The sequence below is a fragment of the Littorina saxatilis genome, linkage group LG2 (assembly GCF_037325665.1).
Source record: "Littorina saxatilis isolate snail1 linkage group LG2, US_GU_Lsax_2.0, whole genome shotgun sequence".
NCBI classification, from domain to species: Eukaryota; Metazoa; Mollusca; class Gastropoda; order Littorinimorpha; family Littorinidae; genus Littorina; species Littorina saxatilis.
The window spans coordinates 80,632,380-80,647,598 of NC_090246.1; the positions used below are offsets into that span (position 1 = coordinate 80,632,380).

Sequence of the window (15,219 nt, forward strand, 5' to 3'; positions counted from 1 at the left end):
GCGTTCAACTGGAAGGCTTTTGCATCGCTCGACCTTGAAACGCATTAGGGTGTGCACGTTAAAGATCCCACGATTGACAAAAGGGTCTTTCCTGGCAAAATTGTATAGGCATAGATAAAAATGTCCACCAAAATACCCGTGTGACTTGGAATAATAGGCCGTGAAAAGTAGGATATGCGCCGAAATGGCTGCGATCTGCTGGCCGATGTGAATGCGTGATGTATTGTGTAAAAGAATTCCATCTCACACGGCATAAATAAATCCCTGCGCCTTGAATATGTGCGCGATATAAATTGCATAAAAAAAATTTAAAAAAAAATCCCTGCGCTTAGAACTGTACCCACGGAATACGCGCGATATAAGCCTCATATTGATTGAATATTGCTCTGTGATGCGGTTTCAACGCTTTTTGTCCGCAAACGCTACTTCTCAAAATATCTTTTCAAGTTCTTCTCAAAACTTCTCAAGTTTTGCACAATAATGGATGCAACAACTGATAAACGAGCGTCTAGAGAGTCAAATTCCATTTTGTGAAAGATAACTAGATGTCAAGAGAGTTGAACGATTCGCGTGAAAAAAGAAACTTTGTCTTGTGTTGAGGGGAAATGTGGGTGGGTGCAAGCAAAAATGTTGCCATGACAATGTGTTGTATTTGGTCAACTATACGCATATACACATATTCTCAAGCTGCCAACACACACACAAACCATGCACGCGCGCATGCACGCACGCATGCACGCACGCAAGCACGCATACACGTAGGTACGCACGCACGTGCACAGTAATACCAAGTGTCCTTTTGTTGCGAAATGTTGTTTCTTCGGAATGATCTCACATTTTTAAAGCACAGCAATAAACCTGTACACAAATACAGACTAAGAGAAAATATCTTAATAGCTCAGGGAATTAATTATCAATCAATCAATGAGGCTTATATCGCGCATATTCCGTGGGTACAGTTCTAGGCGCTCTGCAGTGATGCCGTGTGAGATGAAATTTTATACGGCCAGTAGATTGTAGCCATGTCGGCGCATATTTACCTTTCACGGCCTTATTCCAAGTCACACGGGTATGGTAGACAATTATTAACTGTGCCTAAGCAATTTTGCCAGGAAAGACCCTTTTGTCAATCGTGGGATCTTTAACGTGCACACCCAATGTAGTATACACGGGGGGTGGTTCGGACACCGAAGAGACTTTGGGATACGAGGATGTGCCATTTAAAGCGAGGTTTTCTCCTCTTGGAGATGGGAGTGGCTTTGCATGAGAAAAATATAGCAAATAAATCAGTACACAAACAGAGTATCTGAAAATTAATGTTATACTGTGTTGATGCTTAAGACAGGGAGACAACAGATCGAAGGTGTCCTTCGTAGGGAGAATACAGAACAACTTAACAGCAAAAACAAAATCATGAATGTAAAAAAAAAAACCCACACAAAAAACATTATGATTCTGGACAGTACGATAATTCTTCTTTTTTCTACTTGAGAAATGATTGATTGAAATTAGTCTACAATTATACCAAGTAACGTTTTTAGAGAATAAGGCAAGACAAGGGGTTCTTTAAAGCTGGGTGTCCTCTAATCGAAGAGATATCAAAAACTGATAGACTGTGAACGATCCAAAATTAAGAATACAAAAATCAAGAATGATAAGTTATTGGAAAGTTTAATGTATGGCAAAACCATTCATATCAATCACAATGTAATATTTTGTTTTTGAGTCACTTGAGAAAAAGTGACTCTATGTAATCGGTCAGTGTTAGTCTGTCCGGCCGGCCGTCCGGCCGGCCGGCCGGCCGTCCGTAGACACCACCTTAACGTTGGACTTTTCTCGGAAACTATCAAAGCGATCGGGCTCATATTTTGTTTAGTCGTGACCTCCAATGACCTCTACACTTTAACGATGGTTTCGTTGACCTTTGACCTTTTTCAAGGTCACAGGTCAGCGTCAAAGGAAAAATTAGTCATTTTATATCTTTGACAAAGTTCATCGGATGTGATTGAAACTTTGTAGGATTATTCTTTACATCAAAGTATTTACATCTGTAGCCTTTTACGAACGTTATCAGAAAAACAAGGGAGATAACTAGCCTTTTCTGTTCGGCAACACACAACTTAACGTTGGGCTTTTCTCGGAAACTATAAAAGTGACCGGGCTCAAATTTTATGTGAACGTGACTCATTGTGTTGTGAATAGCAATTTCTTCCTGTCCATCTGATGCCTCATATAATATTCAGAACTGCGAAAGTGACTCGATCGAGCGTTTGCTCTTCTTGTTAAACAGGACGTGGTCTTATACCCCAGGTAACAATATCATGTGCTGTGTGTTAACAGGTATTTACATCGTGTTCTTCATAGCGAGGTGCCCTCTAATCGAGGTGGTCTTACACTCCAGGTAACTCTATCATGTGCTGTGTGTTGCCAGGTCTCTACATCGTGTTCTTCCTGATGGTGGTGACGTCACAGGCCACTGTCTCTGTCCCCTTCAACGCTCTGGTGGCCGACAAGTCCAACCCGTCACAGAGAGGTCGCTACAGTGCTCACTGCTTTTCTTTCTCTGGTTGTTCGTGTTGGTACTGGGGTTTGCGTGGGGGAATGGGGTAGTAGCATTATGTATTTCGTAGTAGTGGTGTTGGTACTAGTGTTTTCCCTTTTGTACTAATTTTATTTTTTGCGCGGGAGGGGAGGGGGGAGGGGGGTGGGGGGGGGGGGGGTAGTTGCATACTTTATTTCGCAGTGACGGTGGTGGTATTGGTGTTGCAATTCTCTTCCTCTTTGTTGTTAAGGGGGGAGAGTGGAGGGGAAGGGGTTGGGAGGGGGTAGTTGCATACTTTATTTCGCAGGGACGGTGATGGTTTTGGTGTTTTCTCGTCTCTTCCTATATTTGTTAGGGGAAGGGGGGGAGGAGGGGGTGGTGTTAGTTGCATACTTTACTTTGCAGGGACCGTTGTGGTATGGGGGGGGGGGGTATCTTCCTCTTTTTATTAGGGGTGGGGGGGGGGGAGGTTGCATACTGTGTTTCGCAGGCGTGTTTTCTCAAGGACAAAAGCATTACGCATCGTTTCCAAGAGCAAGGTTGATGAAATATTGATGAAAGCTAAATTCCCCATGGACAGGGTTCAACTCTGGTGTGATGGGAGCCATGATTCTACTGGGCAACGTCGCGGGGGCCATCGCCGGTCTTACATTTACTGTGAGTTGTGTTTTGTCACAGTCAAGTTATCTCACTTTTCGGGCAAATGATCTTGTACGCTATCACATGTTTGGTTGGGCTTTTGCATGCGACAAGAGCTTCTTTCCACAAAGACACATACAAAAATGTAAGAGTTCCTCCTCGTCAATGGTCATTTTGGATGAACTAGATTTACAGCAAAGGCTTTCTTTTGATCATGAAAATGCGTCAATAAGGCTCTGCTCGAGTTTAGATGAAATATTTATTAGGTTCATTGTATCCCAACTAAAACAAAAAGTGTAGGTAAATAATTATATCAATGGTTTAGAAAGTTCGTACCAGATTTCTTAAACACAAGAACCGAGGGCATGAACATAATATGATTGCTTTTCTTATGAATCCAGAACTTCTTTGTCTGCTGCTCAGGAAACGCATTTTCTTTTGTAACAATCAACAAGTCGGGTGAAGCGATATTAATCAAGCTGTCGGCATCAAATTAACAGATTAACACCATAAAACAGTCATCGCCGAGACTATATGAAGATAGTCTCGAGTAACCACATCAAAAGACCGAGACGGGTCACGCTTGTCTTCGCGTAGCGTGCGAACGCAGGACTTACTTAACCTAGTTTCTGTAATTCTGAGCACATTTTTAGAGTACACATGACATATGTATATATTTTTGAATTCAGGAGGAATTGAGGAATACGATTCAGTCATTTTTAAATCTGTTAGTGAAAACTCGATTTTAATGACAACTTTAATGAGCAAACTAATTAACTAATTTGTATGCTGCCAAGCTGAAATTCAATCCCATTGTTCGGACTTTGTCGAAGATTGCTTTACCAAAATTACAATCAATTTGATTGAAAAATGAGGGCGTGACAGCGCTGTCTCAACTTTGACAAAAAGCCGGATATGACGTCATCAAAGACATTTATCGAAAAAATGAAAAAGCATGTCTGGGGATATCATACAAAGGAACTCTCATGTAAAATTTCATGAAGATCGGTCCAGTAGTTTTCTCTGAATCGCTGTACACGCACGCACGCACGCACGCACGCACGCACGCACGCACTCACTCACACACACACACACACATACACACACACACACACACACACACACACACACACACACACACACACACACACACACACACACACACACACACACACACACACACACCACAACCCTCGTCTCGATTCCCCCTCTATGTTAAAACATATAGTCAAAACTTGACTACATGTAAGTACACGGCGTCTTTCTTAATATTATATACCAATGTATGCACAGCCTAGCGGTGACCTTGAAAATATTGTTCTACTGCTGATATTACGAAGTCACCCAGACAATCTTTATTCTAAACTTTGATTGCAAGACATGCAGAAAAGTAGCATACCTTTGCATCTATACTCCCGTTGTGACGTCTACTCGAACTTTGCTTTGCTTTTGACGTCACTGAGTTCACTTTGAACGAAAGAATCAAAAAGAGTCTTTGTTTTTGAAGTCGGTGTCATATCTCTTTAACGCCTGATGAGTACAAAATACTGCATCTTCTCTCTTTTTGTCTTGCCCAGCATATCGGCGTGTTGAGTATCTACGGGCTGATCATCGGCAACATGATTGTCTGCATCACAATAACCATCTTGTTCACGTCGGAAACCATCGGCCGGGAGGACGCTGAGGCCAAACCTTTAGGTAATCACACCTTTCTTCTGTCACGTTTGACTGTGTGTGTGTGTGTGTGTGTGTGTGTGTGTGTGTGTGTGTGTGTGTGTGTGTGTGTGTGTGTGTGTGTGTGTGTATCTCTGTCTGTGTCTGTCTGTCTGTGTCTGTCTGTGTCTGTTTGTCTTTCTCTCTCTCTCTCTCTCTCTCTCTCTCTCTCTCTCTCTCTCTCTCTCACACACACACACACACACACACACACACACACACACACACACACACACACACACACACACACACACACACACACACACACACACACACACACACACACACACGCACACACTATCTTGGCTTTACAAATATTTAGTTTTTAAAAGGACACGTTAATGTCCTGCTGATAGTATCCATGTCCCACCGTCGTGCCGCGCCACGTCACCACTGTGACACGTTAAAGTCCTCGGACATTCTGCAAGACGTACACGTGGCCGAATACACCTTAACACAGAAATGGCTAGCTCTGCCGCTGCTAGTGTTCCACTGGGAGAAAGCAACGAATTTCACAGTGATAAGACAATACAGTAAATACATGAAAAAAGTGATGATGTACAGAGAGGTCCACAGTGGAGGGAGAATATATATGAACTGTGAAAGTCGTGCTTAAATGTAATGTGTGATTGATTTTCATCTTTTTTTAAATTTCAGGCTGCAGAACTATGTTTACGTCGTTTTGGAGTCCTTTGAAAGGTAAGTTTGCCCCAAAATGTGTTCTGTGTGTAGAAAGTCTTGGTTCAAGTCATGTTGTTTTTACCGTAGTGTTATCCTGGCTGCATTTTGCATTTATAAGGCTTTCGCTAAGTGCGCGACAGGCTTTTAACGAAAAAGACCCGTATACGTACGAAGACATTTAAGACTGGTTTTTTTTCTCAATAAGAATGCGTTTTTCTAGAGATAAAACTTTTTTTTTCTGTTGCAGAGCACGATTTCCGTTGGGTTTTTATCACGCGCTTTTTGATGCAGCAGGGTGTCGCTACTATAACAGGGTGAGGTTTCTGTATAAAATGGTACTTCTCTTTGATTTCTACACCTGTTTTGATTTTCTGGTAAATACAGAAACTGATATGTACTTGTGTGGTACTCATGATTTAAAAACATAAGAAAGACGTTCGCATAGGGCGCAGCTTTTCAATATTTGATTGTTTTTATGTTGTCAAGGCTCAGCACTGGTTGGATGATAACACACTATACCTTGATATTTTTAATAGATTTTTCAAACATGCGTTACTGTTGTCAGGTTTCTGGAGTACTGGCTGGATGACATGATGCAACTGCCGCGGTGCTGGACGGCCGCCACGTCTGTCGCCCTGCTTCTTCTGCCCCTTCTCTTCTCCGCAGCATTCAGGTATCGTCTGCTTGTCGTCTGCTCCTCCATCGAGTAATAAAATAGGGGAAGGGCCCCTAATATGGACCACTTTTTGTTTATTGCTGATAACTAGCTTGTTTTCGTGCAAAGAAGTGTCATTTTGTGCTTGGTAGTCCTTCTTTCTTAGGTTAACCGTTAGGCCTAATTAGAGTAAAATAGCTTTGATACACATTCAGCAAAAATTAAATACAGAAAAAATCACAAAGGGTCCATATTAGGAGCCTGGGCGCCTAATATGGACCAGTGAAGCGGCCTTCACGAATCACTGTAAAAAGCCCCCTATATTTCAAAATAACATGATACAACTTAGTGTACAAGTCAGCCTGATTAAAATATGCTCTAGATTTATCTGTTTCGGGTTGATGAGAGCATTATTTGAAGCTCACCAGGACACTAAAGAAGCTTATCAAAAACAGTGAAAATAAGTGAAATTATCAACTTCCACGAAAAGAAGACTTTTCGTTGCATTTTTTTTAAATCTCGAGGGCTAGTTATAGGTTATTACCAGCAAGCTTCTTAATGAATTAATGAAAATAGCCTTTAGCTTTTATTTTCTTCGATTTGTTGAAGGTGGTCCATATTAGGGGACTCGCACATACTTTGAGATTTTGCTATTATTTTTTGTTTGCAGTAGAAACTCGGGGTCAACACTGCTAAAATGTAAGAAATACGGTTTTAGCTGTCATATATAGCCATTTCTGTTTGATAACAGCTTTGGCTGTAGACAGAAACGAGTCCGTTTTAGGCGTCAAATTTAGAGTGAACGCTGCCAAAAGTGAAAAAAGAGAAAAAGCCTAACGGTTTTGAGATTTGTGTTTCTGCAACTGTTTTGACATGTGCAAGTTATCCAAAGAGGGTGAATACAGCGAATAAAACTTGTTTGAGCGCTCTAGCGCCGTTAGTTGGTAGTGGTCCATATTAGGAGCCGGTCCATATTAGGAGCCCTTCCCCTACCTAAGAAAAGACGGGCGCTGTGGCCTGGTGGATAAGACGCTGGCCTCCCATGCGGAAGGTCGTGGGGTCGAACCCTGGTCGCGCCTGGGTGGTTAAGGGTGGAGATTTTTTCGATCTCTAAGGTCAACTTATGTGCAGACCTGTTAGTGCCTTATTCCCCTTCGTGTGTACTCGTGAGCACAAGACCAAGTGTGCACGGAAAAGATCCTGTAATCCATGTCAGAGTTCGGTGGGTTATAGAAACATGAAAATATCCAGCATGCTTCCCCGGAAAGCGGCGTATATGGCGAGGTAAAAACGGTCATACACGTAAAGGTTCGTGGGAGTTTCATCAGCCAATGAACAAAGAAGAAGAATGCCTAAGAAAAATAGATCCTCAGAATGTTTTCAAAGTTATACCATAAGATTCTGCGTTACAAATAATTCTACCGCGCAGGAGGATTGCCTTTACTTTGCAAAAGCAAATAGGGCCGAGTGCGTCTTGGCTAATGTACAGTGGATTCCCTAAATTCTTTATAGACTCGTAAAAATTGCCAGAAACTCTCCATAAACGGCCAGATCAATGGTATCCTTTGAAGGATGTGTGCCTGGATTTTGCAAAATATTCAATAAGATGCTTTTTATATTTAGTCAAGTTTTGACTAAATATTTTAACATCGAGGGGGAATCGAAACGAGGGTCGTGGTGTATGTGCGTGTGTCTGTGTGTGTGTGTGTGTGTGTGTGTGTGTGTGTGTGTGTGTGTGTAGAGCGATTCAGACTAAACTACTGAACCGATCTTTATGAAATTTGACATGAGAGTTCCTGGGTATGAAATCCCCGAACGTTTTTTTCATTTTTTTGATAAATGTCTTTGATGACGTCATATCCGGCTTTTCGTGAAAGTTGAGGCGGCACTGTCACGCCCTCATTTTTCAACCAAATTGGTTGAAATTTTGGTCAAGTACTCTTCGACGAAGCCCGGGGTTCGGTATTGCATTTCAGCTTGGTGGCTTAAAAATTAATTAATGACTTTGGTCATTAAAAATCTGAAAATTGTAAAAAAAAATAAAAATTTATAAAACGATCCAAATTTACGTTTATCTTATTCTCCATCATTTGCTGATTCCAAAAACATATAAATATGTTATATTCGGATTAAAAACAAGCTCTGAAAATTAAATATATAAAAATTATTATCAATTTTTTTTTTTCGAAATCAATTTAAAAACACTTTCATCTTATTCCTTGTCGGTTCCTGATTCCAAAAATATATAGATATGATATGTTTGGATTAAAAACACGCTCAGAAAGTTAAAACGAAGAGAGGTACAGAAAAGCGTGCTATGCAGCATAGCGTAACCACTACCCCGCTCTTCTTGTCAATTTCACTGCCTATGCCGTGAGCGGTGGACCACGAGTATACGGTCTTGCTGCGTTGCATTGCGTTCAGTTTCATTCTGTGAGTTCGACAGCTACTTGACTAAATATTGTATTTTCGCCTTACGCGACTTGTTACATTTAGTCAAGTTATGACTAAATGTTTTAACATAGAGGGGGGAATCGAGACGAGGGTCGTGGTGTATGTGTGTGTGTATGTGTGTGTGTGTGTGCGTGCGTGTAGAGCGATTCAGACCAAACTACTGGACCGATCTTTATGAAATTTGACATGAGAGTTCCTGGGTATGATATCCCCATACGTTTTTTTCATTTTTTTGATAAATGTCTTTGATGACGTCATATCCGGCTTTTCGTGAAAGTTGAGGCGGCACTGTCACGCCCTCATTTTTTAACCAAATTGGTTGAAATTTTGGTCAAGTAATGTTCGACGAAGCCCGGACTTCGGTATTGCATTTCAGCTTGGTGGCTTAAAATTTAATTAATGACTTTGGTCATTAAAAATCTGAAAATTGTAAAAAAAAAATTTTTTTATAAAACTATCCAAATTTACGTTCATCTTATTCTCCATCATTTGCTGATTCCAAAAACATATACATATGTTATATTTGGATTAAAAACAATCTCTGAAAATTAAAAATATAAAAATTATGATCAAAATTAAATTTCCGAAATCGATTTAAAAACTACTTCATCTTATTCCTTGTCGGTTCCTGATTCCAAAAACATATAGATATGATATGTTTGGATTAAAAACACGCTCAGAAAGTTAAAACGAAGAGAGGTACAGTAAAGCGTGCTATGAAGCACAGCGCAACCGCTGCCGCGCCAAACAGGCTCGTCACTTTCACTGCCTTTTGCACTAGCGCCGGACTACGTTCAGTTTCATTCTGTGAGTTCCACAGCTTGACTAAATGTAGTAATTTCGCCTTACGCGACTTGTTGTCTCTGTAATGTTAGTGTGTGCATATTTCTTTCATTATGTGCAACCTGGAAAATCCATATAAACTGAAGGTTTTTCGTCCAGTCTGAGGTCATGTAGATTCATGGCCTGTCCAGAGCTGCGCAGATTGTTTACGTTACCCAAGCTTACGGCTCGTATTCAGAGGGTCATTCGAATCTTCATGTAGGGTTTTCTTTCGAATTATTGCAGTTTATATAGACATTGTGGGGTGGCTGGGATTTCTTGATTGATTGATAATGGGCATGCTCTGTTTCAGCTCTATCGTCTTTGGTGTGCTATCAGACAGGACTGGGAAAAGAAAAGCCATTGTCGCTGGAGCAGGTAACGTGATATTACTGATAGGCTAAGCACAATATTAATGCAAGAGTTAATCCGATAGGTTCGCTCTCTGTCTGTCTGTCTGTCTGTCTATCTCCCTCTCTCTGTCTGTTTGTTTGTCTGTCTGTCTTTCTGTCTGTCTGTCTGTAATTCTGTCTGTCTGTAGGTCTGTCTGTCTCTGTCTGTCTGTCTGTCTGTCTGTCTGTCTGTCTATGTCTGTCTCTCTATGTCTGTCTCTCTCTGTCTGTCTCTCTCTGTCTCCATGAATGTATATACCCGTGTTTGTGTATGTGTGTTTGTGTGTGAATGTATATATGTGTGTGTGTGTGTGTGTGTGTGTGTGTGTGTGTGTGTGTGTGTGTGTGTGTGTGTGTGTGTGTGTGTGTGTGTGTGTGTGTGTGTTGTGAGCCTGTCTCGCCGATCACCTGTTTGTCTTGTGGAGAGGAAGAGGCCGACAGACATAATTACAGACAGACAAAACGGCAGGTGTCGAGCGAGAGACGTGTGTAAACACAGATCAATAGAAAGTAATCAGTCGTGTGAGGGTGACAGAGATTGACGGCCATCAGACACTCTCTTGTCACCCTCGTACCACTGATTACGTTCTATTTGCTTTGAGAGAGAGAGAGAGAGAGAGAGAGAGAGAGAGAGAGAGAGAGAGAGAGAGAGAGAGAGAGAGAGAGAGAGAGAGAGAGAGAGAGAGAGAGAGAGAGAGAGAGGGAGAGAGGGGGAGAGGGGGAGGGAGAGGGAGGGAGAGAGGGTGTGGAGATTTAATGTCCACCATGTTTGACCATGTCCAGCCATACTGATGGGGGCCGGCTCGCTATGCAACGCCTTCCTCTCCGGACAGTCTGCCTATTTCGTCGCCGTCTGCGTCTCCTTCCTCATTGGTCAGTGCTTCTTAAGGCAAAGGCGTCTGAAATAAGTATTTTTATTTCAAGACTTACATTAATATTCGTGTTTGTTTGTTTGTTTGCTTAACGCCCAGCCGACCACGAAGGGCCGTATCAGGGCGGTTTATATTCGTGTGATTATACTTTAAAGAACAATGGCAATACCAGCACTTTATTGTCAATACAAATGGATGTTTTCTTTGACCAACCCAACAATTATAAGCCACACATAAGAACATGATTTACTTAAATCACGTTGAAATAAAAGCTGTAGTATGAAGTTATGTCTGAACAAGTTAGATCTGTCAATAAATAGACATGTAGCTAACATATAATATATCACATCCACAACTTCCTTGACTTATCAGACTGTAAAAACGAACAAACAAAATACACAACGGGATATGAAAACTTTGTAGTTTGCTACCTCGAAAGACGCCAGCCGGGCAAAATAATGATGACTATTTGTTATTGTTTTGCCACTCATTTGCAGTTGTCGATATCGGCATGGGTACGACCCACACGCCGATAGCGAGGGATTTATTTCCCTGTGTGCAGACTCTCCTCTGTGTCCGAACATCCCAATATGCACGCATACGCACGATATGGATACCAAGTTTACAGCGAAAGTCTCAGGGCTTGAACACATGAATACACGCATGCAGGGGAAGAAAAACAAATATAGTTAGCGCCGGTGTCACGATTTCATCTTTCGCCTGTGTACATATTTCGCCCTCGACATATACTCAAGACTGAAATGTTGTTTCCTGGTAAAATTAAGAAGTGAAATTATTTATGGACGAAAAGCATGTCAGTTTCTTGCATGTGAAGAAAATTGGTGGTAAAATTTAATAGATTTCACCCCCAAAATCGAATTCTTCGAAAATGTGTACTGAGTGGTTACGTCCCTTGAGTAAGAAGGAAAACATTTTAGGATGAATCAAATTTCTAAGTTAAATAAAACAAATTGGTTGGACAAATTTGGCCCCATGAATGTAAGGTACACAAGGTCGCTCATCAGTACTATCGAAGGGTGTTTTTTTGTTCAGTGTAGAGTTTATACTAGATCAACGAGGCCGAGAAGCGAAATATCAACACGGCGAAAGATGAAAACGTCACACCGGACTGAATGGCAGCTCGCTTTCCCCAGTGAGAACGCAGCCCGAATGTCCATGAAGGTAACCTCACAGGACGATATGATACCAATACCAATATTTTTATTTTTCTATTTCTATTTTCTTAAAAAAATTTTGCCAAGCACATCATGTGGGGCGTTTACTTTCTATCAATATGATTACAATCTGCATTCGTGTTGTATTTGGTTTTTTTACATACAATGGACATACTATCGTTTCTCACATACATCTTTTTCAAATTATTATTTAGATAATGATGTGTATGTGCTACCAATACCAGTAGTTGAAGCTCGTGTTTGCGTGCCCCAGGGATCGGGTTTGGAGCCTTCCAGTCCGTGGACTTTGCCCTGGTGATGGACGTGCTTCCCGAGGAGAGAGAGAAAGCCAAGGACATCGCGGTGTGGCACCAAGCCCTGGTCCTGCCCCAGGCACTCGCCACGCCTGTTGGGGGTCTCATCCTCGACCTGTTTGAACGGGTCAACTGTCAAGTGAGTTGTTTTGTCTATTGGTTGGTTTGTGGGTTGGTTGGCTGCCAAGGATATCGCGGTGTGGCACCAAGCCCTGGTCCTGCCCCAGGCACTCGCCACGCCTGTTGGGGGCCTCATACTAGACCTCTTTGAACGGCTCAACTGTCAGATGAGTTGTTAGGTCACTTGATTGGGTTGGTTAATTGGATAATTGGCTGCCAAGGAAAATGCTGTGTGGCACCAGGCTCTGGTGCTACCCCGGTTCCTGTTAGAGACCTCATCCCAGATACCTCTGAACGAATGGAATGTAGGTGGGCTGGTTCGTTTTGTGTGATAGTGACAAATTAATGTGAACATATAGTCTTTGTCATAAGTCGCAACTCTGATTCCTTTGTTTTGATGTTGTGTGACAGATTGGCCTTGGCTACATCATCCTCTTCCTCGTCACCGCCGTGTACTTCATGCTGAGCGGGGCCTTCGTCTTCAAGATACGACGTGCACAGTAGCCATAGCCACCACACAACAACACCAACACCACCAACAACATCAACAGCAACAACATTAACATCAACAACAAAAACAACATCAACAAAAACAAAAACAAAATCAACATCAACATCAACAACATCAACATCAAAAGCACCATCAACAACGACAAATCATCCACAACATTAACATAAACAACAACATCAACAACGACAACATCAACAACAACATAAACAACGACATCATCAACAACAACATCAACAACCACACCAACAACAACATCTACAACAACATGCTCTGCTTGCCAAAATGCAGGAACGGGCAGCTGAGTGCCAACTCTTGTTGTCGCCCAACAGGGTCAACATTATGAAGTTCTTCTGTCTCTATCTATAATTATTGACTGTTTTGAACACAAAAATGTGTAAGGAGTTCCGCCATTCATAGTTCCATAATGGTAGACATTATAGAATTCCTATTTTGAGAGTGAGACTCGGGGAGATAGACATATACAGATGTATGCAACGTGCAGCGCTTTCAACAGCTTTTCCAAACGGATAGGGTATAGTGCGTACAATTATCCAACAATAAAGATTCACTAAATGTTTTTACTACTTGGGACGTAGTGATCTGAGTGGCATAACAAACCGATAGAGTAAGTGAGAGTTACGCGGAACACATATCCCGCCACCTTAGAGGAAAACAAGCATTGGAATGAATTAGCCTCAAAGTGAAAAGAAACAAAAACATATTTTTGGCTGCAAGCAAGTCAAGGAACGCTTTTCATTTGACTGGATAGGTCCATGATAGTCAGCAACCAAGATGTGTCCGTGTTATTTTTCTGAAATGGAACAAAGAGACTGAAGGTAAGAAGGACTATAACAAGATAACGAGAAAAATTTACTCACCAGAAAAATAACGCAACACGAACAATTACACATGTGACATTTTGCGTGTTTCTCTTTTTTTCTGGTGAGTACATTTTTCGTGTTATATTGTTATTTTTCTCTTTTCATACTGCTTACGGATGAAAGCAAATGCAAGCGCTATTTTGGATAGCTGTTGCTGATATTTGCGGAAACAGTCACCTCCTATCGCTGAACATCACATGCATTATCTGAAGTATTGACTTAAAATGATTATTTTTCACTTGAATGGCATACTGTTTCGTGAATGATGTACTGTTTGTCAATGGCATACTGTTTTGTTCACGACATTCTGTTTTGTCAATGGCATAATGTTTTGTAAATGGCATACTGTTTTGTTAACGATATACTGTTTTGTCAATGGCATACTGTTTTGTCAATGGCATACTGTTTTGTTAATGGCATACTGTTTTGTTAATGGCATACTGTTTTGTCAATGGCATACTGTTTTGTCAATGGCATGTTTTGTAAATGGCATACTGTTTCGTTTTCTGCTTTGCAGAGCACAATGCGACAATGTGTTCTATCCATTACGGTGTTGTCAGTGTAAGTGTACCGTGTAAGTATCTTCGTATGTGTACATTATGTATGGTCGTGGATGTTTGTATTTGTTTATCAGTAAGATAGTGTTTCAGAATGTTTGAAACACGGGGTTGAATTAAACAAAAATGTTGAGAGTACACGCATGGTGAGCGACCATTTGGAAGGAACGCTCATCGTAAAAGTGTAAGATTCCATTCAAAATAAATTGAATATCAATTGTTAAGTTACAGATGTTATTGCAATATGGCGTTGTAGACTGACAGTTAATTACGTCTTAATAACGTCTTGTTTTGAAATGTTGCAAAAAGGGTTTTATCGTGGAGATGGTTATTTCAACTGTTGATAGTGTTGCTGTTTCTATGGTGATATGTGATCATTCACTGTTGTACCTGTCGTCATTGCCGTGTTAAGTGTTTAATCCGAATCTGCGATTCTCATTTGTGTTGCATAGTTTGGACCGGGAAAATGTAGGCAGAGTGGGATTTTTTTTTAATCAGACAAGTAACAATTTTAGTTTTTTTGTTATTAATTCCAATTACGAATGTGTTTTGTTGGGAAAAAGCGTTTAGAGTAGAACGAAGTGAATACACCTCGTTTTTGTGTGCACTTTTGTTTGTGTACCCCCCCCCCCCCCACACACACACACACACACACACACACATAGTGGCGCGTGTACGAAATTGACATTAGATCGATGCTCATGAGCGCTCCGAGCTTGGTACTCCAGGGATTTTCAGTTTTGAAATACGCTTCAACTCTTTTTGTTCTGGATGTTTTTTCTCAATTGGAACACATAACGGAATTTGACTATCCTTTCTGCTTCAAGCTGTTCTAAACAGATTAGTTGCAAGCTCTGAACTCTCAGCTTTCAAAAGACGAGCATGTGTGTA

At 41.2% G+C, this 15,219-nt stretch overlaps 1 protein-coding gene across 1 annotated transcript in view; it reads left to right on the forward strand.

Moving 5' to 3' along the window:
* Positions 1–14,977, forward strand: part of LOC138959863 (uncharacterized) — a 60,586-nt gene extending 45,609 nt beyond the window's left edge. The window contains exons 9-18 of the mRNA XM_070331511.1: positions 2,432–2,533; positions 3,123–3,199; positions 4,759–4,879; positions 5,552–5,593; positions 5,823–5,889; positions 6,141–6,248; positions 9,820–9,884; positions 10,682–10,771; positions 12,220–12,398; positions 12,791–14,977. Of these exons, the coding sequence (XP_070187612.1) occupies positions 2,432–2,533; positions 3,123–3,199; positions 4,759–4,879; positions 5,552–5,593; positions 5,823–5,889; positions 6,141–6,248; positions 9,820–9,884; positions 10,682–10,771; positions 12,220–12,398; positions 12,791–12,883 (944 nt within the window). The 3' untranslated portion in view covers positions 12,884–14,977. The remainder of the gene's footprint in view (positions 1–2,431; positions 2,534–3,122; positions 3,200–4,758; positions 4,880–5,551; positions 5,594–5,822; positions 5,890–6,140; positions 6,249–9,819; positions 9,885–10,681; positions 10,772–12,219; positions 12,399–12,790) is intronic.
* Positions 14,978–15,219: the final 242 nt, after the last annotated feature.